The sequence below is a fragment of the Chamaea fasciata genome, unplaced genomic scaffold, assembly GCF_029207755.1.
Source record: "Chamaea fasciata isolate MVZ Bird 193981 ecotype frontalis unplaced genomic scaffold, bChaFas1.0.hap1 SCAF_3, whole genome shotgun sequence".
In the NCBI taxonomy this organism is placed as follows: domain Eukaryota; kingdom Metazoa; phylum Chordata; class Aves; order Passeriformes; family Sylviidae; genus Chamaea; species Chamaea fasciata.
In genome coordinates, this window is record NW_027094088.1 from 59,313,491 (window position 1) to 59,341,200 (window position 27,710).

The window sequence follows — 27,710 nt, forward strand, 5'->3', positions numbered from 1 at the left end:
AAGTTTCTAAGCATAGTGTAGTTATGGATCACTGTAGCCAATTGTACTCCAAATAAGTCCCCAGATACATCCTCATTTCATACATAAGTGTACATTATATAAAGATTAGACTTTTATCAGAATTTACAACGTTCAGTATTTTAGAACAGCTACAAATTAACCTCGACATTTTTTGATTATGAACCACAGAACTCATTGACTTTGCTCATGCTTCCTTTCAGGAAAAGAAGCAGTTCTGTCACATCCCTAAATAAATTATACAATAAACACTTCTGCTTTTTCCCACCATCAGTAATACAACCTAAACACAAGGCAATCACATTTGACTTGATCCATCTCCAGAATTTCTAGTTGGAATTTACACGAAACATCCTGTCAGGAAGGTGGAAGGGAGCCCAATTTTTGAAGTGTGATAGATTGTAGAGCAAGACAGTCTGCTGCATACTTGTGAAATAGTAAAAGGTAGCCTATTAAAAAAAAATACAATTCTATGTTTCAAAATTCCTTATATCCAAATAAAAACTGGTATAAAAATTTAATTCAATCATTTAATTTATTTCCAAAGATCATATATGCTGGTAGGATTTAAATTTGAGGTTACATATGTTTGTATCAAACACAAAGGGAGAAAAAAATATTAAATTCCACTTTTCAATTAAAGTCAAATGCCACATAAAGTTACTATAGATCAGATACAGAATACAATTCAGCAATATGTTTTCATATCATGTAGGACTATTTTCTAAATGCAGTTATTAATTTAAAAAGCCCAACCAACAACCCCAAATCTGTTGAGACATTTTAATTTCGAGGATTGCCTAAGACATATGGAAACATCCAACACAATTTTTAAAACTTCCCAGTTTCACAGTCACCAGTATTTTTATCCTCTTTACTTCAAGATGACTACATTCTTCATTCCTGAGGCCACAAAAAGGCATTCACTCCTGATGGCTTTCTTAAATATCATTCCTCTGCTATGAAAGCCTGTCCTGTCATCCACCTCCTTAATACCTAGCAGTGAGAGGGAACTTAACACCTTACTTTCTCTCCTAGATTTTTTAAAAATCTCTCTTTTTCTTCACTAGTGTGAAGATACTAAGTGTTCTCTTAGCAATCTAGCTGCATTACTGATGGATAAGTTTTGATAGCCACTGTCAGACCCAAGAATGGACATACTTGTAAGATACTCATGATCATACTGACGTTAAAGACAGTCCTGGCTGTCTTCAGGCCCTGGCTGGGTTTACTGCCTTGGTCATCGAACCGAATGTTGGTTGCAGGAGGATGAAGACTTGTTGAACTTTCAACTTTGACATGGCAAGTATTGAATATTTAGTTTTGGTTTAGACTGCTAGATTTTCTTTCTTTTCTTCCCATAGAGAATGGAAACAATCTTAGCAATCTAATCACAGGCACTGTGAAGTTCTATGAGGGGAAAAGACAAACAACAACTAGTTGTTATTCAAACTGTCATTTCGAGGAATGCACCTTTCCTTCAAATTGTTTGTTTTTTCTCATACACTTCATGCACCTCTTTGTGTGTACTTTGTGTGAACGTATGTGTAGGAGTGAAGAAACAACATCACACAGGGAGATTGGCAAGACAGAATATAAGCACTGGAGAATGTGTATAAATAGGACTCACCAACCTCAGCTGATGAGTGTGTATTCACATTTCAGGAAGAAGAAGGGAAAATAATAGCGTCTTCATAGTACCACAGCAAGTATCTTATATCTTACTTTGAGCATATAAGAGTTAAAACCTCACAAAACAGAAGTGAGAAGGACACAACCTGCAGGACAGGGAGCAATCAGTACTGGACAACCTGGCAAATGTACAAGGCCTGTTTGACAACAGGGATTGACTTAATATTTGTGATAGGCAAACCTGTCCTGTCTCTCATGACAGAAGGCCAGACAATGCAACTTTTGTACTACAGCTACGTAAACGCAAAATAAATCATGATAACTTACACCACACTGCAAATTTGACCAAGTAATTGATTTGCAAACGTAACTTTCAGTATTTTCAAAGTCAATTTAAGATTTAAATAAAGTAGCTGCTTTCTGTTCATTGAACTTGAAAACACTGAACTTTACCCTCAAAATCAATCCCTAATTTGATACAGCTGAGTAATTTTAGGTCAGGCGCAAAAGATCTGGACTGCTGGTCTGGCTGGCTTTATGTTGGAGCTTGCCAGCTTGCTTGGTTCTTCTGCACAGGCTACACAGCCCTAGGTCCTGTATTTATTTACTCATTTCCACAACTATTTAGCCACTCTATATTCAATATGCACTATGAGTATTAACATATAATAATAAAATCATAGAATGGTTTGGGGTGGAAGGGGCCTTAAAGATCATCTAGTTCCTGGCATGGGCAGGGACACCTTTCATTAGACCAGGTCATTCAAAGCCCCATCCAAACTGGCCTTGCTCCAGGGAAGGAGCACCCACAGTTACTCTGGGCAACCTGTGCCAATGTCTCACCACCATCACAATAAAGAATTTCTTCTTAATATCTGATCTAAAAGCCTGAGCTCTTTCAGTTGAAGCCGTTCCCTCTAGTTCTGGCACTACATGCCCTTGTAAAAGGTTTCTCTCCATCTTTCTTGCAGGCCTCTTCAGCCTTCTTTACTGGAAGGCTGCAATAAATTCACACCAAAGATCTCTTCTCCAGGCTGAACCCCAATTGTCTCAGCCTTTCCTCATAGGAGAGGTGTTCCATCTCTCTAATCATCTTTGGTGTCGTCCTCAGGACTCTCTCCAGCATGTCCATGTCCTTCCTGTGCCGGGACCCCAGAGCTGGGTGCAGCACTGCAGGTGGGGTCTCAGCAGAGCAGAGGGGCAGAATCCCCTCCCTTGCCCTGCTGGCCATGCTGCTTTGGATGCAGCTCAGGACACAACTGGATTTCTGGGCTGTGAGTGCACATTGCTGGGTCATGTCCACCATCCACCAGCAGCCCAAGTCCTTCTCAGCAGGTCTGCTCTAGTTCTGTTTAGAACAGCTATCAAACATCAAATTGTTTAATCTCATTAAATTAAAACATGCAAAAGTGCTCACACTGCTATCCTCTGCCCTTTAAAGTTGGGAATCTCATTTTCTAGAATACAAATAAGGTTCATATTCTATTTTGATTATATGACCAGCCTTATTTCACATCAGTAATTGAATAATATGGGAATTTTGTATGTGTTCAATATTTAACAGCTGATTTCTAAACAATTTCTGGCCAGCACAACAAAGTCTCTGAGGTTCCTTGGTTTCTTATCACATAGCAAATGGGCTACCACATATACAGCTATAATGGGGTAAAATAACAATGCTTATTTTGTAAAGTGCCTTCTTTTGTGTCAGATTAAAAAGCGTCATGCTGTAAAGTCAAAACAAACAACTTTAGACCAGAAATGAATTTACAATTAGATGATTTCAAATAGCAGTTAAAAATCATTTGAGACCATTTCCAAAATGAAAAAGCACTTATTGAGCATTGACATAAGCAGATCTACAGGTCTACAAATACAAGGTCTAACTACAGGGTTATCATGCAGGCAGTTCCTTCACAATCTCAGAAATATAAAGAATTAATTTTAGACTAAACACTAATCTTTATTTGAAATATATACACTTTGAAAAGCTCCTCCTTGAACACAGTGAGCCAAATTTTGAAACTCCAACCAACTTCACTGGAACTTAATATGCTGAATTGGATGTCTGTATCCTTGTAGAAAGTATTCTCAGCCTTAGAGTGATTGTATGACCATTCACTAAGACAACAAAAAGAACAGGTTGTGAAGGTCCTACATGTCTAAGTTTTAACAGTTTCTACTCATGCTTTACTTGTGTCTATCCCACAATCAGTGGTGAGAAGAGATACTTTTTTCCTCTCCTTCATTGCAGAATACCCTAGATCTCTGTTACCCAGAGTACATTCTGGGACTTGATTTCTACCAAGCGTAGCAGAAAAAGTGTTTACTAAGATAGTACTCAGTAAGCAAAGTTGTATTAGTAGGCATGGCTAGTAAGATTCTTAACAAAAACCGTATTTAAGCCATATAGCCTCTAGCCAGAAGATAGCAGAAATATAAAATTTTTCTGTGGATTCAAGAGGAGACTGGAAAAAATAATTAAAGACTGATGACTATCAAGGATGCCATCCCTCTTCACAAAGTCCACAAATCTTGAACTGCTGAAGATTAGAAGTTTATTTTGGGAAACACCTTCTTACACACCTGCCCTTTTTCAATGGCTTTGTTAGGCATGTGTTAGGGAGACAGATCCTAAATCTGGCCCAGACAACCACTCTTGCGATCTTACCATAACCATAAAACTTGGCTAAATATTTTCCATACAGACCTAAATTTGAAGAGAATAGAAAAGGATGTGAAATACCTGTGTGTGGATACAAGACATAAGCAAGTGGCTGTTAAAACTTAGCAATACAACTCAGATTCCACTTGTCAGCATTTTGATGTGTTTCAGTCATAAGCACCTATTAATTTCTAAGGTAAAATAGGTTAATTTTTTTAACAATGCAGATTGGGTTGAAGCTAAATTCAATTCACACTTGTTGTGAAATAGATCTAAACTCAAATTTTAAAAAGCACACAATGAAAGCACTGAGCTTTCACCTCACTCAACACAAAGATGTACTATACAACAGTACCAGATAATAAATATACAACACTTTTTGGAACTATGCTTTACATGAAATGAAAACATTTCCTTACTGCATAAGGAACAAACCTTCAGCAATACAATATGGCTGAGTTTACTTGAGGCACCTCAGCTGAAACAAAGCTTACAGGAAAACCATAATGAAGTTCATACATTTTAATTTTCACTGCAACTGAAATGAGTCAAGTACCACAGTGACCTTGCACCTTTATAATGTATATTTGTTTCTCATGTACAACAGCCACATAATTGTGATTTGCACCTGCAGGTTTCCTAACCAGGATCATTTAGTGGTAATAAAAAGCCTGGGTTAATTTCTAAACACAATTAGTTTAGAGGTCACTATGATAATATGATAAGGAGAGGAAAAATGGATGTGAAACACATTCCCTTCTGCTTGTTCCTCGTGGTCAGCTTCAAACTGCCTCTCTGGCTGGGGCCATGCTAGATGCCCAGTAGTCCTTCCTCCCAGCGCACAGAGGGAGAAACAGATGTGGCAGAAGAGAGGGAGGGAGGCCAGATGAAAGGAAAGCAATTTCCCTTCTCTCCCTTTTCTTCAGTCAGCGCTGAACGAAGGGAAAAACCAATCACATTCACCATGCTCATCCTATACTTCCTCTCTCTTTCCCTTTTTAAGATGGCTCAGTCATGTTACTCCCCCATGAACACTCGTAAAACAGTGCCACATCTACATTTCTCTGCTCATTTCAGACACCACCCTCTTACCTCACCCATAGCCAGATCTCCTTGATTCAGATTCCCCTCATCCTACAACTATTCATTTTTACCCTTTCCACATTTTCAAGGGGTTGTGCCACACCTTTCAGTTGCTACATGCCAAAAAGCAGACATCTTTCAAAAGCCCTTGTGACTTTGCACATACATAATGACATCTCCTGAATTATTTTTTTTGATTACACATAGTTTGAGGTCATGCTGTGCTAAATGTTATATTCAGTGTATTCCAGTCACTCACAAGAGCACATACAAAGAAAGCTGGTGCATGACAGGTGATGTCAGAAGAAAAGTTAAAAAGCAATGAAGTGAGCGGACTGAGTGAAGCAGGATGCAGAATACAATGCTTTTTTCTTTCTCTTGTTTTCTGTCAACAGAACAATTTTAAAATCTCAATTTGTATTTGTTGTCCATCTTCACCAAGTCATATATTAAAAGTTAGATGCACTACTTACTTGCTCTTCATATAAAGACATTCTGTACTGGCTAGATGAAAAAATAGTTTTGAAATATAAAATGTTCCTAGTCATTTCCCCAGTGCAAAATTTGTAACATTTATCCTTATACCATGACCTGGGAAAGAAAAACATTTTAAAATAACTGCCAACTCATCTTCCTGAGGCTGTTTTCTAGATTCTTGCACTCTTGGTAGACACAATGATTGTTTAATTGATGGTATGAACTCTCACTTTCTTTATGCCTAGACAGCTTTCTGAGAAATAAGAATGGAATATAAGCCAGATTAGAAAACTGGATTTTCTAGCCTACAGCTAATGAATTACATGAATTTAGTTAAAACTGATTTCAGACACAATGTGACAGAAATTTGGCTGTATCTTCTGGAAGAAAGGTTGAAAGTATTTCACTGAGCAAGAAGTCAAGAGTAAATATTTTATTGTGCAACCACTTTAGGACAAACATCATTTTCAGCACAGAATTTAACAGAAACAACATTCCAGTCAAATTAGTTAGCTTCACTCAGTACACCAAAGGATAAAGAGATCAGAACTGCTCCCTCTGATTCAACTTATATTTACTCAACTGAAAGCAAAACCAGATGCTACCAGATCCATAAAGTGTGACTGTTCCCTCATTTGGTCACCTTAAAACTACACATCCAACCAACACCCAAATCGAAAGCCTTTGTCATCTGTCAACACTGACATCAACAAAATCCCCATTCTTTCTATTTATTGCTAATGAGCTTTACCATTACCATGCACATGCTTACAATATCAAAACCTTCTCATATCTCACTCTAAACTGCACTTGTCAAAAAGGAATATCAAAATGCTCACTTCGGCTACATTTGCTTCCAGAAATGGACTGACAGAATACTCAGAAACAAAATTAGACCTGATTACTTAGAAAGAAAATTAGAAAGTAATCTTCATCTACCTAGTGGAAATATTGCTTAATTTGTCTCAACCCCTTCTCTAAAAAGCAATCAGTTAATTTTCCAAAAGGAAAAACCCCGCAGGAATGCTCCCGCAGCTCCCTCCCCGCGGCGGCGGCAGCCAGCGCCGCGCACAGCCGCGCACTTACTGATCTTCTCCTCCCCTCTGGAGAAGGGAAAGCAGCAGAGCTGGCCCATGGCACCGGCTGCCTCAGCCTCTCCCTCGTCCTCTCTGCTTGCACCTTAAGCAAAACCTGCAAGTCGGGCGTCGGTCCGTGCAAAAACTGCTTATTCCTCTCGGGAAGCGAGCGGGAGACGGGGACGAGCGGCGGCCCCGCCCCGCCCCCGGCACGGCACCGCCAGCCCCCGCCCAGCCCCAGCCCCAGCCCAAATCCCAGCCCCAATGCCGACCCATACCCCAGCGCCAGCCCCAGCCCGCGGGGCTGGGAATCACTGATATCCTGCGCCTGTCTCCCTGACATCCAATGTGCTTAAAGACAGATCTTCCCTTTCTCGTCCTGACGTTAGGGGAGGGATGGGCGCTGGAAAATACAGGCCACCTTAAATACGGCACCGGCCAGTGGGGCTGAGTGCCCCTGCCACCACTGCTCCCCTCTGCTCCACAGCCCTGTGCTGAGAAACGGGAGAAAATATAGTTAAGGACAAATTATGTATATATATATGTATATATTAATATTTATAGTTAATACGTGGGCTCTCTTTCTTTCCCTCACAAGGAAAGATGAAGTTATAAGACTAGGGAAGGAAGAAAGCTGCTCAAGGAGCTGGAGGAGCGGCACAGCAGCCCTAGCCTGAGATCCTGAGAAACAAACTGGGATTTTCGCTCTGGGTGTGGCGGGGATTTGCCTCTGACTTCAGAAGGAATAAAGCCGGCCACCTTCACTCCAGGTTACCAGTCCTCCTTTCTCGACACAGTGTGCAATACAAGTGTGGATGATGAAGGTCACCTGGTGGATGTAATAAATTTAGGATTTTCTAAGGTAATAAAATACTAACATGATGCAACATCAGTTAGTTATTAAAGATAAAAAAGAATCAAAGGCAATCCTACTAGATTAGTAGTAGTCCTAACATTATTCAACACAGTCATTACTGACTTGAAAGTAAATATATGATAAAATACCTAAGAGTGAAAGTTTGGCATACACAGTGAGAAAGGACAGTAAATGAGCACAGCCTGTATGGCTTTGGCAAACTGAGTCTATTTCTCTAAAGTATGTCAATAAAAAATGAAAATACATACATTTTGTTTAAGTCTTCTTCCACTCACCAGAACCGAAACCACCCAGCTTTCTACTTATTTTGTCTCGTGGTTCCTTTAATTTCAAGGAATCAAACACTATTGGGGTGCTCACATGCTCTTGGCTATCAAAGCATCTTTGCAGGGAAAGTCTATGTGAATATCCCAGCTTTTGCTGCAATCTGCTGTCAGCACAAGCTGTTCTGTAAAACAACAAGGAATGTACATGACTTGTGGCTGAGAAGTAGCTCTCTGGTCTCCAATGAACTCGTATTGAAGACTGAGCCATGGTCAGCCATTCATAATGGCAAGACTCCCTGATGCCCCGTGGCTCTTAAAACTCAAGCTCATACTACAATTTTTGCTTCATTGTGGGAATTAATAAAATCTCTCTCTCTTCTATCTGGATGTGTATTTCTGCCAACATGTAGATATTTATTATTTCAAGATTTCTACATCTGATTACTTTACCAGAAATTTGCCAACAGGTTCTAAAGTGAATACTGTGATGGGCAGGTAACACACATATATACCCATAAGGAAAACATGATCCCACAGATCTTCTATCATTTGGCTAATAATGAAGGAATGCAGGTGTACATAGAAATTGTGGGATTACAGACTAGAAAGTCTGCATACTATCCTGGAATAGAGTTTCATTTTCTTCTCAGTAGCTGGTTCAGTGCTGTGTTTTGGATTTAGGATGAGAACAATGTTGGTAACACACTGATGTTTTAGTTGTTGCTGAGCAGCGTTCAGCGTTCAGTCTAAATCAAGGAGTTTTCAGTTTCCTAAGCTCTGCCAGCGAGCAGGTGCACAAGAAGCTGGGAGGGAGTGCAGCCAGGACAGCTGACCTGAACTGGCCAAAGGGATATTGCAGACTCTAGAATGTTGTGCCCTGTATATGAAGCAGGGGGAGTTGGCTGGGAGGCACCAATAGCTGCTTGGGGACAGGCTGACAATCCATTTGTCAGGGGATTTTATTATTCTCCTATTGTTGTTGTATTATTATTATTATTGTTGCTGTTGTTATTAACAACTTTATTTGCATTATTAAACTGTTCCTATCTCAAACCATAGTTTTTACTTTTTTTTTTCTTCTTCTTCTCCCCATCCCACCATGGGTGGGGGTGGACAGGGAAGGAGTGAGCAGCTGTGTGGTACAGCCCAGTTGCTGGCTGGGGTTAAACCACAACACAATTTCCTGTCCAGGAGATCCAGTAAAACCACGGTGTTTCATTGAGGGATCATCCATGTGCAGTTGAAAAACAGCCTTTCATGACTGCAGCCAATTTGCTTTTGAAAGTAGTTTTTTCTACATTCAGAGAGTAAAAATAAATCAGAAGAAACCAAATGCACAATTACTTTCCATTAAAAGACATAATCTTGCACACCTCTGGTGATACCTGCAGTCACTGACCCTTGGGCACCATTACAGACAGCCTGTGACAGCAATGGTTCTTAACATTTGGTATTAATATGAAGGACGTTAAAGCATGCAAGTTTTTCCTCATCACATTGATGAAATAAAACAAAAGGCTCAGATGACTTTTTTACATTATAAAGACTAATACTTATATATGAGCAAAGAATCCAGTTACCACACAGGCGAAGGTATGAATTTTGCTACTATTAATCTGCACTTTTTAAATATTCTAGTTCTTATGATATGCTTTCCATAAAACCATTAATTTAACCAGTGGCAGAAGTTCTTCAGAAAAATGTCTACTAATTCCATTCAAACTACTATTTGATTCAAGAAATTTTATGTTTGTTTTCCCAAAAGTAAGAATCTCAGACTGGAAATTCCTATGAATATTTCATATTTTTTACAGAGATAAGTCATCTTATCTCAGAAGAACGAGTGTAATATATTTAACACATTTGTAAAGCTTGGTTTCTCATAAAATTAGAATTATCTTTAAGCTACGTAATATTCAAAAACTCAATGCCTAAGGTTGGTAGGTGGTAATTTTTATTCTTTTCCATTACTGCTCTGTTATTAACAATAATTAGATCATCTACTGTTTAAAGAATTATCTTCCAGTAGCAGAAGTAAAAAAAAAAAAAAAAAAAAAAAAAAAAGAAAAAAAAAAAGAAAAAAACCCCTCAGGACTGTATAAAAGTTTTTAAAATAACTATAACAATTTTTAAGTTCTATATTCAATGCAATTCCTTTCAGCTGTGTAGTTGCCTCCCTTAAGGAGATGCTGTCAGCCTAACCCAGAGCAAAAATAAAAGAACATGACCCATATTCTACAACATAAATGAATTAAACATGAATACTACAGGGCATAAGTGAAGACAGTCATCTAAGCACTGAGAAAGTATTTCTAAGAGTGAGCAGTATCTTCCATTCTGTTCAGGATCAAAAGAAGGCAAGAAGACAGACAACATTTTAGGCAAACCCCTCAAATATTCTCAACCAAGAAAACTTATAAAAGAGAAAAACCCCAAACAATCAAAAATGTTCAATTAATAAAACAAACATTAACATATTTTTCAATTTTATGTAAGCATAATCTTGTTCTGTATAGAGAGATCACATCAATGTAGTACCTAAAAGAATACAGAGAGCTCCTGGTGCTCTCATCTTTCCACAAGTATGTTTAACCAAGCAGTATTAAGTAACACAAAGTCCTCTTGTACTTAAACACAAGCATTCTTCTGTTAAAACATGCAATAACCACAGTTCTTACTTAAGATCACTTTGTAAGCAGTCCTGGCAATCCATGGATATCAGGATGACAATAATCTATTAGGCAATTCTGGAATAGTCACAACCAGTGATAGACCTCTGTCATCCATCCAGTAAGCCATCTTTTAGCCAAAACTAAGAAAATACATAAGCACAAATGTCGGTACAAGGAAGAAACAGAGGATTCAAAGAGGGTCCTGGCCCTTTAACACTGGACCCATCATTCTACAGGCATTCTAACTTCCAAGGTGAGAGTAGGGGACCATCAAGTCCATTGAAACCTCCAGTGCTGGATAGGGTCTGTTTTCAATATTTTAAATAAATATGATATTCAATAACAAAAGTGGGTCTGGTGACATTTTCAGTGCTTTGCTAGCTCAAGGCCTGCCATTTGTTTTGTTTGGACATCTCCTGAAATTTTGGTGAGATATACAAAATACATTTTTGACAGAAGTTACAGCAGAGCAGCAAAGCTTTCAGCTGTTTCAGGCACATGTAACTGGATATAGAATTATAGTAACTCTAGCCACATGAGGCCACACAAACAGCCAAAGCATTTTTAAAAATGAATAGATCCCAAAAGATACTGGTATATATTTTGTTGGGAGGCAGAGAAACTGAAGGACACCTTGGGATTGAAATGGAGGTGTAGAATTTTTCTAGGTAAGGAATAGCAAGGTACCATCCTTTATCAAGGATGGCTATTCATATTAGCCAAAACAAAGTAGTTGAAACAAAACCAACAAACAGAACTATTAGCCTCCTTGAGGAGAAATTATGGTTTTGAATCTTGGAAAGTCTCCTCACAGCAGATAAAGACTAAGAGAAACTAAAATGTATTCATTTTAAGCAGAGGCAATTTCAGCCTTCTTAATGCTCCTGAATACTGTTCAGCTGATCAGAAGGAACCTAGCTTTTTTTAGATGATGCTTGTGGTGCAAATTATGTAAAAAAGTGGGCGAGGAGGAAAAGCTGATCTGCATTTCAATTTAAAAGTATTTCTGCTCTCAGAACCGAAGCTGTTCCCAAGCCTATGCATAAAAACACACATACACACAAAGTGCAAAAGACAGTAAATCACTGTAAGTTTTATTTTGGGAGCACCGACCAAATCAGAATTACAATGCCCATTTATAAGATAAAACAGGGATAAATAAATGATATGTTGGACTTGCCAATATGCAAACATTTTCCTACTGTGTTTGACAGTGCAGACTATGTTCCCACTTCTTTCTGATATTTGGATTGTAATGCATTGTGTAATTCTAACAATTTTTCAATTGTGTCTTTCTGGAAACACTTCCAATTCAAGTTTTCTGGAGAAGAAGCTTAAATGATGAGCCTCAATTAAATTTAATGTATTTTATTTTCTTTCAATAGCTTAAGAATATTCCTAGAAACATGCATTATACAAAAAAAGAAAAAGAAAAAAAAAGAAAAGGAAAAAGAAGATAGTGAGTTGGCATTTGCATTATAAAACAGGAGTGCATATTTTAGCTATGCTTTTAAAAAGCACATTAAAATCCTCCAGGGAACTCTCACCACTAATATGTGTTTTACAACACTGCCTTCTAGAGAGAGAACCTTGCTCCTACTCACTGCAAATCACTATTCCTGTGAGTTCCATTTCCAGAATGCACTGTACCTTTCAGGAAAGGCTGGGATGCCAGCCACCAATGAGCCTGCCTTCTATTTTAAGTGCAACCTGAGGGCAAGGCTCAAGACCAAATCTGCAAACTGTACAAGTTGTTACCCTCAGGAACGCATTCAGAGACACGTTTAGAATAAGCCATACAGCACTTCTGGGTGCAAACCACAAACATATCATGGCACCCTTCTTTGCAGAGTGGATGTGACCACCTACAGTGTATTCATCCCAAGGTATCCCATCTGTTCTTGAAGTGATTTGGCCTCATTGAGAGGTCAAATGTGTATGAGAGGAACTTTCACACTGGCTTGCCAGTACAAGAATGCATCCCCTTTGACATACAAGACTTGTAGATAAGTCCCATGACAATGTGAAAAACCAGGGCAAGGTACACCACACACTTCAGGGTTTTCCCAAGGCTCAGTTTACAAGCCTAAACCTCTGAGACCTCCTAAGCTTTCATTTCATTCAATATTCAGGTACTTCCCCCAGTTTCTGTGGAAAAGAAAGATTAAAAAATATATAAAAAACATGAGGACCAGAAACTGAAGGATACAGTTGTTACTGTGAGGGAATCGCCCTTTAAAATCCTGACTCTCTTAATATAAATTATTAAATGCCATGTGTGCAAAAACTGTAATAAAAGTCAAGGGAAAATTTTTGGTACTTACATACTTTTTCCTTCTGAAATAAGGCAAACTGAACAGCTGAGATGATAATGCTTGGAAATAGTTCTGTTCCTAGTATGCGGTCTCTCAATTCTACAAAGCAGTCAGTAGCTATAGACAGCTATCCAATGATGGTTTACTGAGAGTTAACCTGACTGTGAGGTCACCAAAGAAGTTTTAAGGAGAATATAAAAGATTCCCCTCACTTTCAAATTATATGCTACAGCAAAATAATGATGGGTGTTTTTCCTATGTGTATAAAAATTAAACAAGAGTAAGATGTGGCAGTGACAAAGGTCTAATAACTATGTTCTGACATCTAGATTGCTAAAATATTCATTTCCAACAAATTATCAGTATGCTGTTTGCCTTTCTTTAAGAGGACTTGAATTTTTTTCCCCAAATGCTGTTTTATATTTTATTTTCCTGGTTACATGTAGGGTTTCTAAATTATTATTTTGAAGAACTGGAAAACCCTGCTACCAAGAAAGAGAAGTTAGAGATCTGTTCTTGTACATTCTTCTCTTGTTCTCCATTCAAACATGACAAATTTTTACATTTAAAATAAAATGCATTATGCACACAGCATAGTGAGATATTTTTTGCAATAAGCATATATTTTTGATCACATTATGTTAAAATTTTCTTTCTGGAATGCTGAGTGTTGTGCATAGACTAGAAGAACAATTCTTGTTAAAAAAAAAAGCCTAAAATGAGTTTTCCACTAAGAACAAGCAAATTGAATACACTTTTTTTTAAAACAAAAAAAAAAAAGAAATTACAATTCATTGTGACTACTAGTATTATTTCCCATCAAAGACTGTCAAGAAAGTCACTGAAGTGCACTGACACTGTACCACAGTTTTGTGTATCAAATCTGCTACTGCCACTGACCCTAGTCAGTATTTTATTGCTGATGTATTGCTCTTCATTACCATTCTTTACTAAAATTATTCTTGGGTTTGGAACACTTAAATAGATAACTCACTGAATGTGCCCAAAATTTAACCAGCATAAGGTTTCACAGGGAGGTCCTTATTGCAGTCCCCTTCTCACTCCTATTGCAACACTCCTCAGGATTGCAGCTTTTCCCTGATCTCCTATATCTGGTGCTCCAGTGACCATTTGTTAATTTTCTGAGAAATTACAAAGTTCCTTTTCCCCTGCTTGTTAAAACTGCTGGCCAAAATGCAAGTCAAGACAGAACTGATATTTAAGGTGGTCCTCTCTGTAATAGTTTTCTTTTATTTTCGAAGTACTTGATGGTACAACCACAGAAGGCTCTTACAGTATGTATTTCTACAGTCTGAAGAAAAATTAAATGTTGAATACAGATGCCCTATGCTCTCTGAAATTCTGGAAATCAGTAGTAACAGGTTATTTTTTCTGACTTTCTAGTGAGAACAAATACCCTGTATTTTACGGAATTCTTCATCCTTTTGCCATTTTATTCCTGAATGTCAGTGAAAATGTGGTATTTGGTACTGTGCAAATAAGTTCATAGCTTTAAAGAACAGAAATGCAGGGACCATTAGTTACTGTGCCATACAGCTATGTTTTTAAGGCTGTATCAAAGGCTTTTTTATGATTGATGGGGGGAAAAAGGAAAGTAGCATAAAGTCACTAAAGGAATCCATGTACAACTTGCATTTAAAAACCACAATTAATAAGGTTTTGATTTTATCAGCTAGATTACACTTTAATATGGTTCACTGAAATCTGTTCATATGCTGTCATTTCCTTTAGTAAACTCTACATGGAAAACAACCAATCTCTTTGGTCAGATTATAAAGAAAGTAAATATTCTGAAAGAAAAGGATTATTAATTTTCTTTGAAATCACACATTTAATCTCAAAACCTTTCAGAAAATGAATTTCTAAATTTGAATAAATTCTTAAATACAGCCTTTCCTTCCACAGCCAACAGTCTTTCAAAAAGATCAGCGACAGTGGAAAGAATGTCTGTAAATGGAGCAGGGAGGAAGAAGGATGCTCTAATCAGTGATCATGTTCAGTCCTAATCAATCTTCAATTTTAAGAGCTTGACTGGCATATACACACAAAATCTGCAAAAAGTCATGCCAAAGTCAATTCCTAGAGAATTCTAGTTTCCTCCATGCCAATGAGATGAGAAAGCAGCTTATTCTGAAAAAGCAGTTAATTCTCCCCCAGTGCCTGGGTTTTGGCCACTGGCAGCAGGCAAAATATTCCCATCCCACACTTACACACATATGTGAGATACCTCAGGAATATCATCTTTTTGGACTATCTAAACCCATTCACCTCAGCAAAGGGCTCACTACCTTGAATTTCACACAGAAACCAAGTATGGATCCTTCACAAGACCCTCTTGTTTGAATTATTTTATCCCATTAATGTGCAGCACTATGGCTTTCATCTGACATGCACAATGTCACTTAAAGCAGTACGTGTCAGGTGAAGCTCAAATCCACGTTCAGCTAAAACTGATAAACAAAGAACAATCTTTTGCAGACAACAAATGCACTAAACTGTTACACTCTCTTCTGAGTATACCAGTTAAAATAAAACTTATTTCAGGAAAACTTTGCTCTCACTCCTTCCTAAAAAGACAGAAATTGGACATTGCAAAATATTTCAGGATCTAGCTCACATATTCTTGAATATTGTGAACATTTAGTCCAGCATCATTTACTGACTGTAATTTTAAAAAGCTTTTTCTTTCCTTTTGCATTTTTCTTGTCACTGTTTTAATTTACACTATGAAAAGAAGGGGGAAAAGAGCATGGAATTTGAAATGTTCATCTCAAAAACAGGCACAAAAAATGCATTCATTAATAATATATCCTGGCAGCAAGTGTAGTGAATAATCTGCATTTATCACTTCCAGTTGACCCCTTAGCATATGGTCTACCAACATATCACAAACACACCAACGGATTGAAAGCTGGGTAACTGCTGGTGTAATTTTAACTAAAAGGCATTACACTGCCATGACTGCCTGTGTGTGAATCTACCAGATTTATCATCACAAAGAGAAGTGCCAGAAAGACTCTGCTAAAGAATCAGGACAGGCAGTAACACTGACTCATTTCTTATGCTATTCTGCTCCAAGATTTTCTTGAGATCAAAGCAGAAAACTCATTCTAAATGGAAAGAAAAGGAGAACTGGGAATGCCAGCCAGCTTTTGCTTTCTCAGATGACTGTGAACTAAACTCATTTTGGTTAGTCATACACAGATTCTTGTTATTCCTTTCATACATTCTTCTCTAAACCCCCTAATTAACAAAAAAATCAAGTCCTGCCCTAAAGTTAACAGACACTTCATCTAGACTCCAGCCATTCTTTTGCTACAGATCAACAGCCTCCTAATTCTGATTTAAACAAACAGTTCTGCCAGTTTTTCCCTGGCCTCCAATTACAGATGAAATAAAATATTGGCGTTCACTAAAATAATGTAGATGTAATTATAGGACTTACCCAAAAGACTCAGACATTAACAGAATATGCTTAAGATTTAAAATTAAAATATATGCATTTTTAAATAAATTGCTAAGTTTCTTTGTGGGTCACATAAGACTACTGACAACAATTAATCTGAATGTTATGCATACTAGGAAGAAGTAAAACATAAAGTAAGAAAAAGTGAAGCAAAGATTATGCATTGTGATTTTCTATCACATCTCTATAAAAAGATATAGAAGTGATATCTACGTAATATAAAATTTGGAACACTGAAAGTGCATAATCTCAAAGTCCTAGAAAACTATGGAGTCAAAAGTGATCTAATAGCTAGAAGAAATTTTCCAGAAGGTTCTCAGAAAAAAGCCATTTAGGACAACACCTTGAAGACTTTCTTGTATCTTCACCTAGAAATATGTTTATTGCCTTCCTATCTCAGTATTTAAGATTTATAAATATGAAGGAAGCATGTTCTGTAATTTTAGTTTCATATATGAACATCTATTACCTATTTGTACAAAAACTGTATTTTCTCAAATATTTTGAGAAAAACATTTTCATTCTTAAAAAGGAATTTAAGAATTGGGAGACTGAGATGCTAATATTAACTGAGTAAAATGTAATTAACTGAGTGGGCATTCCTGCATATTTCTATACTCCAAGGGCACAGTGGTATTTATAAAGGTCATAAAAAAGGGAGTGTGATTCTGTATTTGCTCTGTGAACAAGAGGCTACAATATCAACTAAGTGAAATAACAAATTCTTTCTCTTTACCTCAATGTATTGAAAAGTATTTTTTTACAAAATTTACTCATGTAAGCAGGCATTAGATGAAGTAAAACAGTTTCTTTTGTTCGTTCTCATTCTGTTTATTTCCATAAAATTTCTGTGTACTGTACAACTCCTTGAGAAGGGAAAGAGACATTTGTTTTCGTCCTTAGCAATGATAAATAATTTTGGAGAGAGGAAAAATCACTGGTAATATCTCCAGTATCTGTTCTGATTTCAAAATTGCTATTTTATGCTAATTGATAAAATAGGATTTATCTATGTATTTTAATTATGATCTTAAACATCAATTTTTTAGGTGCTAATGAATCTTTTACATAAGAATGCAAAAGCTAGCATAAATTGAAAAATAAGCTCACGTTCAAAAGATAACAACATGCAACAGTCAAAAAAGATGCTCCTTTAAATGGACATTCATGTATGAGATTCTCTGAACTGTTTCCAAAGAAAAGGAATATTTCAATGAAACACAAACTAACAATATATGAGAAGATGAACATCTGGACTGTAGTCAATCCAAAGCCTGTATCGGGGGCATCTACTATGCAACTGGTAGGAAGCAGCTTGGATATATATCAAGGTACCATACAAGTCCCACAGACAAAGGCTGTCCAAACCCACATGTATTCAATGCTTTTCTACTGTGCTTTTTTTAACCTCCTCCACATGAACGAACATCACCCACCACTGTGGCTGAATTGATAACAAGGATTTCAGCAACAGAAGAGCTGCTTAGAAGCAGTGTTTTGCATCACCTTACAGTAAACGTACATGCATGTGCACTATACGCAAACATGCAAACACCCACACAGAGGCATAAAGATAATAGGTATATACTGATAATTTCTTTCTAAGGAATACCAAAAAAAGACAAGCACCAAACAGAGCATTTAGCCAGGAGTCATAAATCTGCATCCAGAAACTGAATAAACCCCACATATTCTCCTGTTGTCCAGTAGCAGAAATAGTCATGTTCAGGACTGGCTCAGTTTGAACAGCCTGGGCTTAGGATCCAGAAACTGGACACTCCCTTTTCTAAATCAGCCACAAGATTAAGAGTTCAGTGAGCATTTTAGCATTGTGCTTGTGACCTCCATAAGACTAGAAACTCCAGGAAATAATCACAGGATTAGAGAGTCTGATTTGGGGCAGGGGTGGGGCTCATTCTTTGGCTTTGTGATGTCTGAATTCTCCGCTGCTCTGGTGAAGCTCCTTGAAGAACGCTGGTGCATCATTCAGCTTCCACGCTAAGCTGCCATTTGGGGCTTTGCTAGTCTTTGGGGGCTTGAATTTCCCCAAGCTGAGAGAAGAAAAAAGTCCCAATGTCCAGTTTCATTTGCAAGCAAACTATGTACGTAAAAAGTATTTCCTCTTTAAGATAAAATGTGAAACCTGATTAAAGTGCCCATGTATCATAAGCAGAGGTTTTAGATCCCTGTTGGGTGAGATGCCTAACTCAAAAATCAAAGTAAGACAAAGAGGTGTTGATGCCTGGCTTGTTCAATGCAGCATTCAGTTCAGCTTTCTGGACTCTACTCTGAGATACTGGACTCCACACAACTGGGAATGGAGGCATCTCATTCTAGGGCCAAATTCTTTAAAAAGATATTAATCTAAAACCTTTTTCTTGACTTGTAAATTTTATTTATACACAAGGATATGTAACAACCCCCTCCTTTAATACAAACCAGAAGGACTTTTCAACATAATACACCTATGAAGTGCACTTTTTAGCCAGGTAGATAACATACATGCAGTATGTGTTATATTTCACAGTGCAAGAGACTGTGGGCCAGCACTGTGGACCAAAATTTGTTTGGGGAAACAACCCTTAAAATAGAGTCTGAGTATCTGTAGATTTATTATTTTAATTGTCCTACTAGTACAAAGTTATTAATATAACTGCACTGACAGATCATTACACTTGCTTTTGCAATGTAAATTTACATTGAAACAATGTATAGTTGTGACAAAACACAAACCCTTACAGATTCTTCCACTATATTAAATCAACCATAAAGACAAAAGTATTCAAATAAAAATTCAACCGTCAGAATAGCTACTGATACAGAAAAGAAACTTATCGGGTATATGCAGCTGACTAATTTCGTACATTTGAGCAGTGCAACTCATTTAGATAAGATCCCGCCTCTAAACAAAATGGATGCTAAATAGTTCAAATATATCCAAACAATAATAAAAAGCTGTACTCAGCTATTGCATTGTACTTTATAATTCTCATCTTTAAAATCTACTAGCACAAACCAATATTCTCCCAAAATAATTTTCTTTTCCTTAGAATCTCATTAGGTGTGCCTTACCACCACTGGCCCTGTACTACTTAAGTCCCAAACAGAGAAAGAAGTGAAGAAAAGGACTGAAAGTGGGTGAAGAGTTTAAAACTGAACATGCAGATAAGCATTAAGAAAGAACCAAATCTTCAGAACTTTAGTCCTTGTCCCTCATAAGCACCTGAATAAACACAACACCATTGTGCAAGTTGGTCATACAAGCCAATAAAAGGCACCATGATACAGAGAAGAAGTGAAAACACAGATGACTCTTTATCTCGGAAATATCTGCAATAGTTCTCAAATAACTAGGGCATTAGGGTTTACATATCTGTATTTCAAATTATAGATTTTGGTTTGCTCCGAAATACATAGGGTTTTATATGCTTAAATAGAAAGAGTTGTATGTATAATATTTTAAGCTTCATTTGGAGATACAGCATACCTTCATGTGTTTTATGTTCTTAGAAATTAAGAAAAGCTATTCCAAGACTAGAGATAATCACTAAGTACATTCAAACCAGTCCAGGTAATGAATTATGAATAAAGTTAAAACAGATATCCTGCATATTTCTGGGAATAAAAAAAAAAAAAAAAACCAACAACACAACAACAAAAAAACCCCCAAAATATCCAAACAAACAAAAAAAAACACAACCAAAAAAAATCCAAGAAGCTCTGACTAGTTAACTGCAAGACAACTGGAAGAAGAAAAAAAAACAATCTGGAAAAGATTAAAAGAAAAAATTAGGAAAAAAAAGAAAAAGAAGGAAATCGTAATCTGGATTGTGGATAATATGTTGAGATATTATATATATCAAGAAAGGAAACTACAATGTATAGAAAGCTGAATTTACCAATACTAAAGATCACAAAGAATTCAAGATATTCATCTGAAAGACTACATCCCATGCAAAATAATGATTGCTTTTACTTGCTTTCATGTGAAAATAACATTTCTAATATTAAAGATACACCAACAAATCTCTTCTTCCAGAGGTGGTGTAACAACCTAATCAAGTGATGAAAAATTTTAACATTCAATGTGATTTCAGTCTGCAATAATATAGGAATGGGGAAGGAAAACTATAGAGCTTGCCTGCATTTGAAAGATAAGACAGATTAACACTGCCTGGGAATTTTAAAGTACTAAGAGCTGTTTCTGAATAATTCCATATGTGAACACACTTATTTTGGAATAAGAGAGTGCTTTGTTCCTGTTCAGCTTGACCCACTTTCCAAAAGCATTTCATTAGGAGCATTTATATGTGTAAAAAAGGCTTTTGTTTGTTCTCTTGATTAAAACAATAAAGTTCAGTATCTAAGGTTTCTGATTCAAAACGTCTTAAACATTTAAAATAAAACAAAAAAAAGCTATGGTAGCCTAGGTATTAAAATTCAATTGTGGTATTTTCACTGCTTCTCTAAATAAATGATTTAAAAGGCAAAAGGTTTTTCAAACAGTCTTCAGTCAGCAATTAGTTCCTGGTGTAATCCCTAGGCTGTAGATGGCTACTCAGAATTCTGTAAGACAAACCTGCTCTTTGCAAAACATGAAGTAACATCAGAAGTTTTTAAAAGTATGTGTCAAAGGGTCAACTGTAATGTCTTGGGACTTCAAAAAGTAAACTATTTACCTAAAGTAAAACCATGCAGTCTAGAGAGGACACTCTTGCTCTACCAATAGTGATCCAAATCCAGGTGAACAGAAATCTGTGCTGCCAACTGAAACTGTCAAGCTCAGCACTTTGGCAACAACACATTCCCAGATATTTGCTCAGAATGCAATCAGTGTGAATGCACACTGTCTCAAAAAATAAAGAGTAGGCATGTTTAAAAAGTTGAAAAATTGGAAACGTACCTTCCGATGTCTGTAAGTACGTCTGGTAAGTATTAGCATGTTTGCATGTTCAACCTAGGCTTGGGTACCACAGCTTTGGCCATGTAAACCTCCTGAGCTGCTGATGCTGGTACAGAAATTAGTACACAGCTAAACATTATAGCATCAGCCTAGTGGTGGCACTCACACTTGAGAGGCAAGAAGAACAGCTGCATTTAGCACTGTCATCTCCACATGATCCCAAGTGCTCCCTGTCACTTGCACACCATAAGCGAGTGAGGTACATCAAACACTAGAGTAATACCACATAGCTTATGCCATGGGTGGTTAGCACATTTAATCCTGCAATGGAACAGGTAAAGAATTGCCACTAACATGAAAGGCAGTGTAAGAACCCCACATCCTCTGGTATGTGTGGGGGAGGGGGATTACCAGCAATGCTGGACTGCCCCTGGCTGGATGGCTGACAAATAAGGGTCCACACGCAGACTCAGATACACTTCACTAAGAAGAAATGAAAACTCTTCACATATATGATATAGCCACAAGCTTGTGAATTGCATGTTGCACCCTCCCACAAAGGTCTTTATACTGCTTGAGTGACATCTCCAACCTTTTGTACTCAACATATCTGCCTAATTGTCCTATAAACAGAGAAGAGGTTCAGGTTTCTTAGCTGTCATCAAATATTAATGCAGATCCTAAATATCTTATCTTCGTTTAAAAACTAAAATATCACATACCATGTATTCAGCAAGTACTGTGATAACCCTCTCTGTTGTGTTTAAGAATAGATTAAAACAAAGTAACTTGGCAGACTACTGTTAAAATAATGATGTCATGTTTTAGCCTGTGATTGATGTAATCTTGCTTTTACATTCTATTGCTTCCCATGAGAAACAGCACATTGTGGCTTTCTTGGAAAGAAGAAATTACACTACAAGCCACATTAACAATGCATCTTCCAAATCTGTCACACTTTATCTTGATATTATTTTCACAAAAAGAATCTATTTTTACAAATACTAGGGGCCTCAAAAATATTTTATGCACAGTCTAGAATAAGAAAACTATTGTTTCTATCCTAGAAAAACCAGTTTCAATTAATTGCTGAGTACTGTCTTGAAAGAAAAATGCAAGTTGTGGTATCACTCAACAAGCCCTTTTCCCCAGCAGCTACATTTTTATGTCAGTGTTTGTCATAATCCCTGAGGTACAGACCTCTATTGATCTGCAATCATATCTTATTTTAGAATATCTCATAAGGATTAGGTAGGAAGCCTACAGGCCCTGTGGAACCATGCAGCACAATGGGTAAGAGTTCTACACTAACCAGAAACAACTAAAATGGTGACATTTGAACAGTGGAAAACTGGTTGTCCTTTCATTCCAGGTCCTTCAAACTACTGAAAAAACTCCTCAGGAAATGCAGAAAGAGCTTAATTTGGTTATGGTAAATGACACATACCTTTCATTTTATGTCAACACTATGCAAGTAATATGTATCATCAAAAGCACCTTGCTAGCTAGGAAATTTTTAAGAATATAAATTAATTATCTTCTACTGATCCATTCCAGAAAAGAATATTATATATTTACTGATCCATTCAATAAAGAATATTAAATATTCATATTACATATATACCACCTAAGAGGTCTGTTTACTTTTTTACAATTAAGGTATATTGAAATCAATGCTTTATGCATTTTCAATGTATTTTTATTATATTAAATTTAGAAATAAATAAGTTGTTTGAACACCAAAGTCTGCTGAGAAAAATATCTTTAAAGCATAAATACTTAAGACACCAAAAACCTGCTGGATGTTATTAAATTGTATTTTTATAGCATACTATGTTGGGTTGTGAAAAATCAATTCTGCCTTTTTCATACACTCAACTAAATTTTCAGTCATGAATCACAATTGTAGTGACGTCATATAGCATTTTGTGCACTCCTCTTATATTTACTTCATCAGTTTTATCCCATTGTTTGCACAATTTTTTGAAAACCGTTTTGGCAAATCTTATTTTGACTTATTTTCAAGTACTAATAACAGCTCTGGCACAAAAACACATCACTTCTTCAAATACTTTTTTGTTGAAAAACAAAGGAAAATAGTCTTTTGAACAGAATTGCATTATGATATTTTAAAAAAGAGTGTAGCAAAAATTATTCTGTACAATAAAGTGAATCTCATAATCAAATACAAAAAATAAATCTCATTTTCACAGAAAGTGATGAGAAGGTTTTTTGCTTGTTTTTAGTACAAGGAGATAAATGATTGAATTATAAACATCATGTTCCTGTCTTTCAAGCTCCCTGTCACTGGCTCATGAAGAGTTTGTCATACATTTGCTAGCATTAAAGCTCAAACATTAGAATTTGCCTCAGAACAATGAAATATTATTCTGAAATAAAAACTTCCATTTTCAAATCATAATGGTTACCTTCCTCTTAATTAGCCTCTTCTCTTTATCCAGACACAGTAAGTTTCCACAAAGCTTTTAGGTCATAACTGGTATTACAAAACTAGTATAAAAATGCTATCTCATTATGAAAAATGCGATACTAATGATTAATGTCTCAACAGCAGAAAATTACCAAATATAGAAGCAACTGCCCAGTGTGGCTAAACAAGATGAGATACATTGTTAGAGACCATCCAACAAGTACTAAAGCAGTAGTACTGAAAAGGAATCAATAGGGCACTACTCTGTTGTCATTAGGAATACGAAAAATATTTGATGTGTGTAAGAAACCCCTGGATTGCTACTTTAAGTCAGTGTCCACAAAGAGCCTGGCTTCTAGGTTAATAACCAATATGTGATTTTTTTCTCTGCCATGTTTAAAAGAATCATTTTTATAACTCAATATTCTACCACATGACTCAGCTGAGAACTAGTGCTTTAGGGAAAGACTTTACTGATTAGCACATAATACCTGTTGCTTTTTATTCAGGCAAATACTTATTGACCACACTGCATGCACAAGACTGCAGCAGTTCTGGATAAACTCAACACAAACAGTGATTTAATTACTAATTTCAAATGTTAAGAAACAGCCCCTGGGAAACCACACAAGACATTCTTATCCAGAAGCACTATGACTACCATATAATTAATTAAAATTTGGGAGAAGTGCCACAGATATGCAAGAATCTCAAAAACAGTTACTCACGACCCAATAGGGTGGAGAAAGTAGAAGCTAGGATACAAATAGACTATCAAGGAAAGAAAATTAGAAGTGAAAGAAACAAACCTAAGGGTATTTTGAAATTACAAAGAGGAAAGAAGGACATACTAGTGGTAAAACTAAAGAATGTATCGTTATTTTACAAAAAGTGATTCACTGTCATGCAATTAAGAAGGAAGGTGAAAAGAAACCAACACATAATATGCACAATCTGGGTGTAGAATCTGGACAATTAAAGCAGCATTTACCTGCTTACCATTGCTGTCCCCAGTGTGAGAAAATGCTCAACTGCCATACAAATAAAACCAACCACATTGAGGTCAAACCACCAACAAACAGAGAAGCAGGAGAGCATCTACAGGAGACAAATGGCAATCTTTCTTCCATTTAAGATAGTGCCACTATAAAAAGCTTTCAGACCAACTGGCAAAACTTCATATTGCATTCTGTATTTGAAATGTCTTCGTCCTTGATGATGAAGGCGAAAGCTACTGTATTTTTTGCTTGACTGTAAATGCATTTTTATCAAGAGCAGGTTGAGGGATGTTGACAATCTATCCAACTATCAATTGGTTTCCAATTCCTTTATTTTCAGTCTTCTGTTTCTTCTCAGTATTACTCAGAGTTCATAGAGTGACATTATCAAGTCTATTTTCTGTTTCAGGTACAGATGAGTTTTTCTTCTGTTCTTTCTTCTGTAATTCTTTCTTCCCTGTGCGTATTCCCAAACCTATTGCTGACAAACTTATCTTCAATCTGGAGGGCTCATATACAACTTACCATCAGAAGCATCTTATTCTTTGTTTGAGACATGGGTGTTGAGCAGCTGCCTAGCTAGCACTTTACAATGCAATGTGGAAGCACAAACTGCACCTGAAAGCCTAATTAAGTTTATTAAAGCAACAAAAATGTTACTTAAATGGTTTAAATAGTGTAACACCAGTAAATGGCGAGAATTTTTTTTTTTTTTTGTAACATGTTCTGTGCACAATGTTATTGATCTCCTTCAGAAACTTAAAGATTGCAAATATAATGCACCTTTTTGCCATCTGGTTGAAAACTTGTATCTTAATATATATACATATATATGGAATTTGCAAGCAAGCTAATTAACAAATATTAGTAACTGCTCAAGCAGTGTATCTTACACTCACATCTTGGCTATCATAGACACTTTTTAGATCCTGCCTGTCTTAGACAGTGCTTTTAGGATGAGAAGAACAATTTTCTGCAGGTGTCTCCCACCTCAGAGAGACTGCAGAATGACCTTGGTGACAAGGTCAGACTGGACACAAAAACTTGTACATAGATGCACTAAAAAGCAAATTGATCCACCAGTGTTCTGCTACTTAAAAAGGCATCTTTTTGAGGTATTGCTTGAACAGAAAGAAGCATTACCTTTTACCATATTATTATGCTTTTATGCAGATAAAACAGACGTTTGTAGTCTGATATTTTATTTCCCATATTGCTACTGCTAGATTGCAATGATTAAGGGGGACTGTAAGAGCAATTTAACCTCCAGGTTGGTCCACATTCCAGAAATATCAATTTTGGCTGTGCAGAAAGTAACAGTAACCTGCTGGGTAGTTTCCACCAAGCAACAGACATCTTGAAGTTCCCCTAACTCAGAAATAGCACAGGGAAGTCTGATGTATAAACTTCTTACAAGCCACACAGAAGAAACATCACAGAAAACAGCTTGGCATGTGATAACTTTCTTTAATGTGTGTATAATCTCATTTTACATTATAATACTACAAACAAATTTTCTTTGAAACAAGTCTACAAAAATCTACATTAATGGACCCTGAAAATATTTGAGATACTTAATGCTAAAGGTATATTTGACATAAGATTTACATAATGCTCCTGACATTCAGAGGATCTATTGAATATCTTTACCACAATATCCAAAACTGACCAATCTCTCAAGTGAAGGAGTATATACTGAAAAGCTCAACTCATTCCAGTATCACTAATCTTTAGGATTTGAGGTGATATACAACAGCTGCCATGAGGTGGGTGGTCCAAAGAAGGACACTTTGTTTGTTGCCTTGCTGTTTTGTTTGCTTTAAACAGCAAACTGAACTCTACTTTGATGATGAACCTTCAACATTACCTTCACTATCACAACAATCTTGAACTCCTGAATACCATATATCTGGGCTAGCACACAGATACAGAAAGCTTCTGGTGCAGATGTAGGCTCTGCTAAAGTTAGTGGATGTTGCTCTGTAACATCCAGTCAAACCCTGATTACCCACGGTGCATACTGATGCAGTTCAGCAAGTATTGTACTTCCATCTTTTATTCATATCACTCTCTTTTGGTTCCCCTATTTTTAAACACACTTTAAAATAAATGTGCAGCTGATACGTGTCGTGACACTTATTAGCCATAGAATATGCTGAGTTGGAAGGGAGCCATCAGGATCATCGAGTCTAACTCCTGGCCCTGCACAGGAGTCATACCATGTGCCTGAGAGAATCGTCCAGATGCTTCTTGAACTCTGTGAGGCTTGGTGCTGTGACCACATCCCTGGGAAAGCTGGACCTGTTCCAGGGCCCAACCACCCTCTGGGTGAAGAACCTTTTCCTGGTATCCAACTTAAACCTCCCCCACCTCAGCATCATGCTGTTTCCTCAAGTCCTGTCACTGGTCACCAGAGTGAAGAGATTGGTACTTGCCCCTCTGGCTTCCTCTCACACAAGGAAATTGTAACTGCAATGGGGTTTCCCCTCAGCCTTTTCTCCAGGCTGAATAGACAAAGTGACCTCAGCTGCCCCTCAAGGCCCTTCACCATCTTTGTTGCCTTCCTCTGGACACTCTCTAATAGTTTAATGTCTTTCTGACACTGTGGCACCTAAAGCTGTCCCCAGCACTGGAGGTGAGGTCCCCCCAGTGCAGAGCAAAACAGGACAATCCCTCCCTCGTCTGGGTGGCCATGCTGTGCCTGATGCCCCTCAAGGACACACCTGGCCATCCTGGCTGCCAGAACATTGAAGTAAGCAAGTCTCCCTTGTGAATGGATTTCTAACAATAATTTGGATCCCCTTTCAGAT

General features: G+C 37.1%; 1 protein-coding gene across 5 annotated transcripts in view; it reads right to left on the reverse strand.

The window, feature by feature from the left end:
• The window catches only part of AKAP7 (A-kinase anchoring protein 7), an 85,572-nt gene that overhangs the window by 21,235 nt on the left and 36,627 nt on the right, over window positions 1–27,710 (reverse strand). Inside the window, exon 8 of one of the 5 annotated variants that reach the window (XM_066179174.1) lies at window positions 18,548–18,619. The exons of the other annotated variants lie outside the window; for them this stretch is intronic. Coding sequence (XP_066035271.1) covers window positions 18,567–18,619 — 53 coding nt within the window. The 3' untranslated portion in view covers window positions 18,548–18,566. Of the gene's footprint in view, window positions 1–18,547; window positions 18,620–27,710 lie in introns of those variants that run through there. 5 annotated transcript variants of the gene reach the window in all.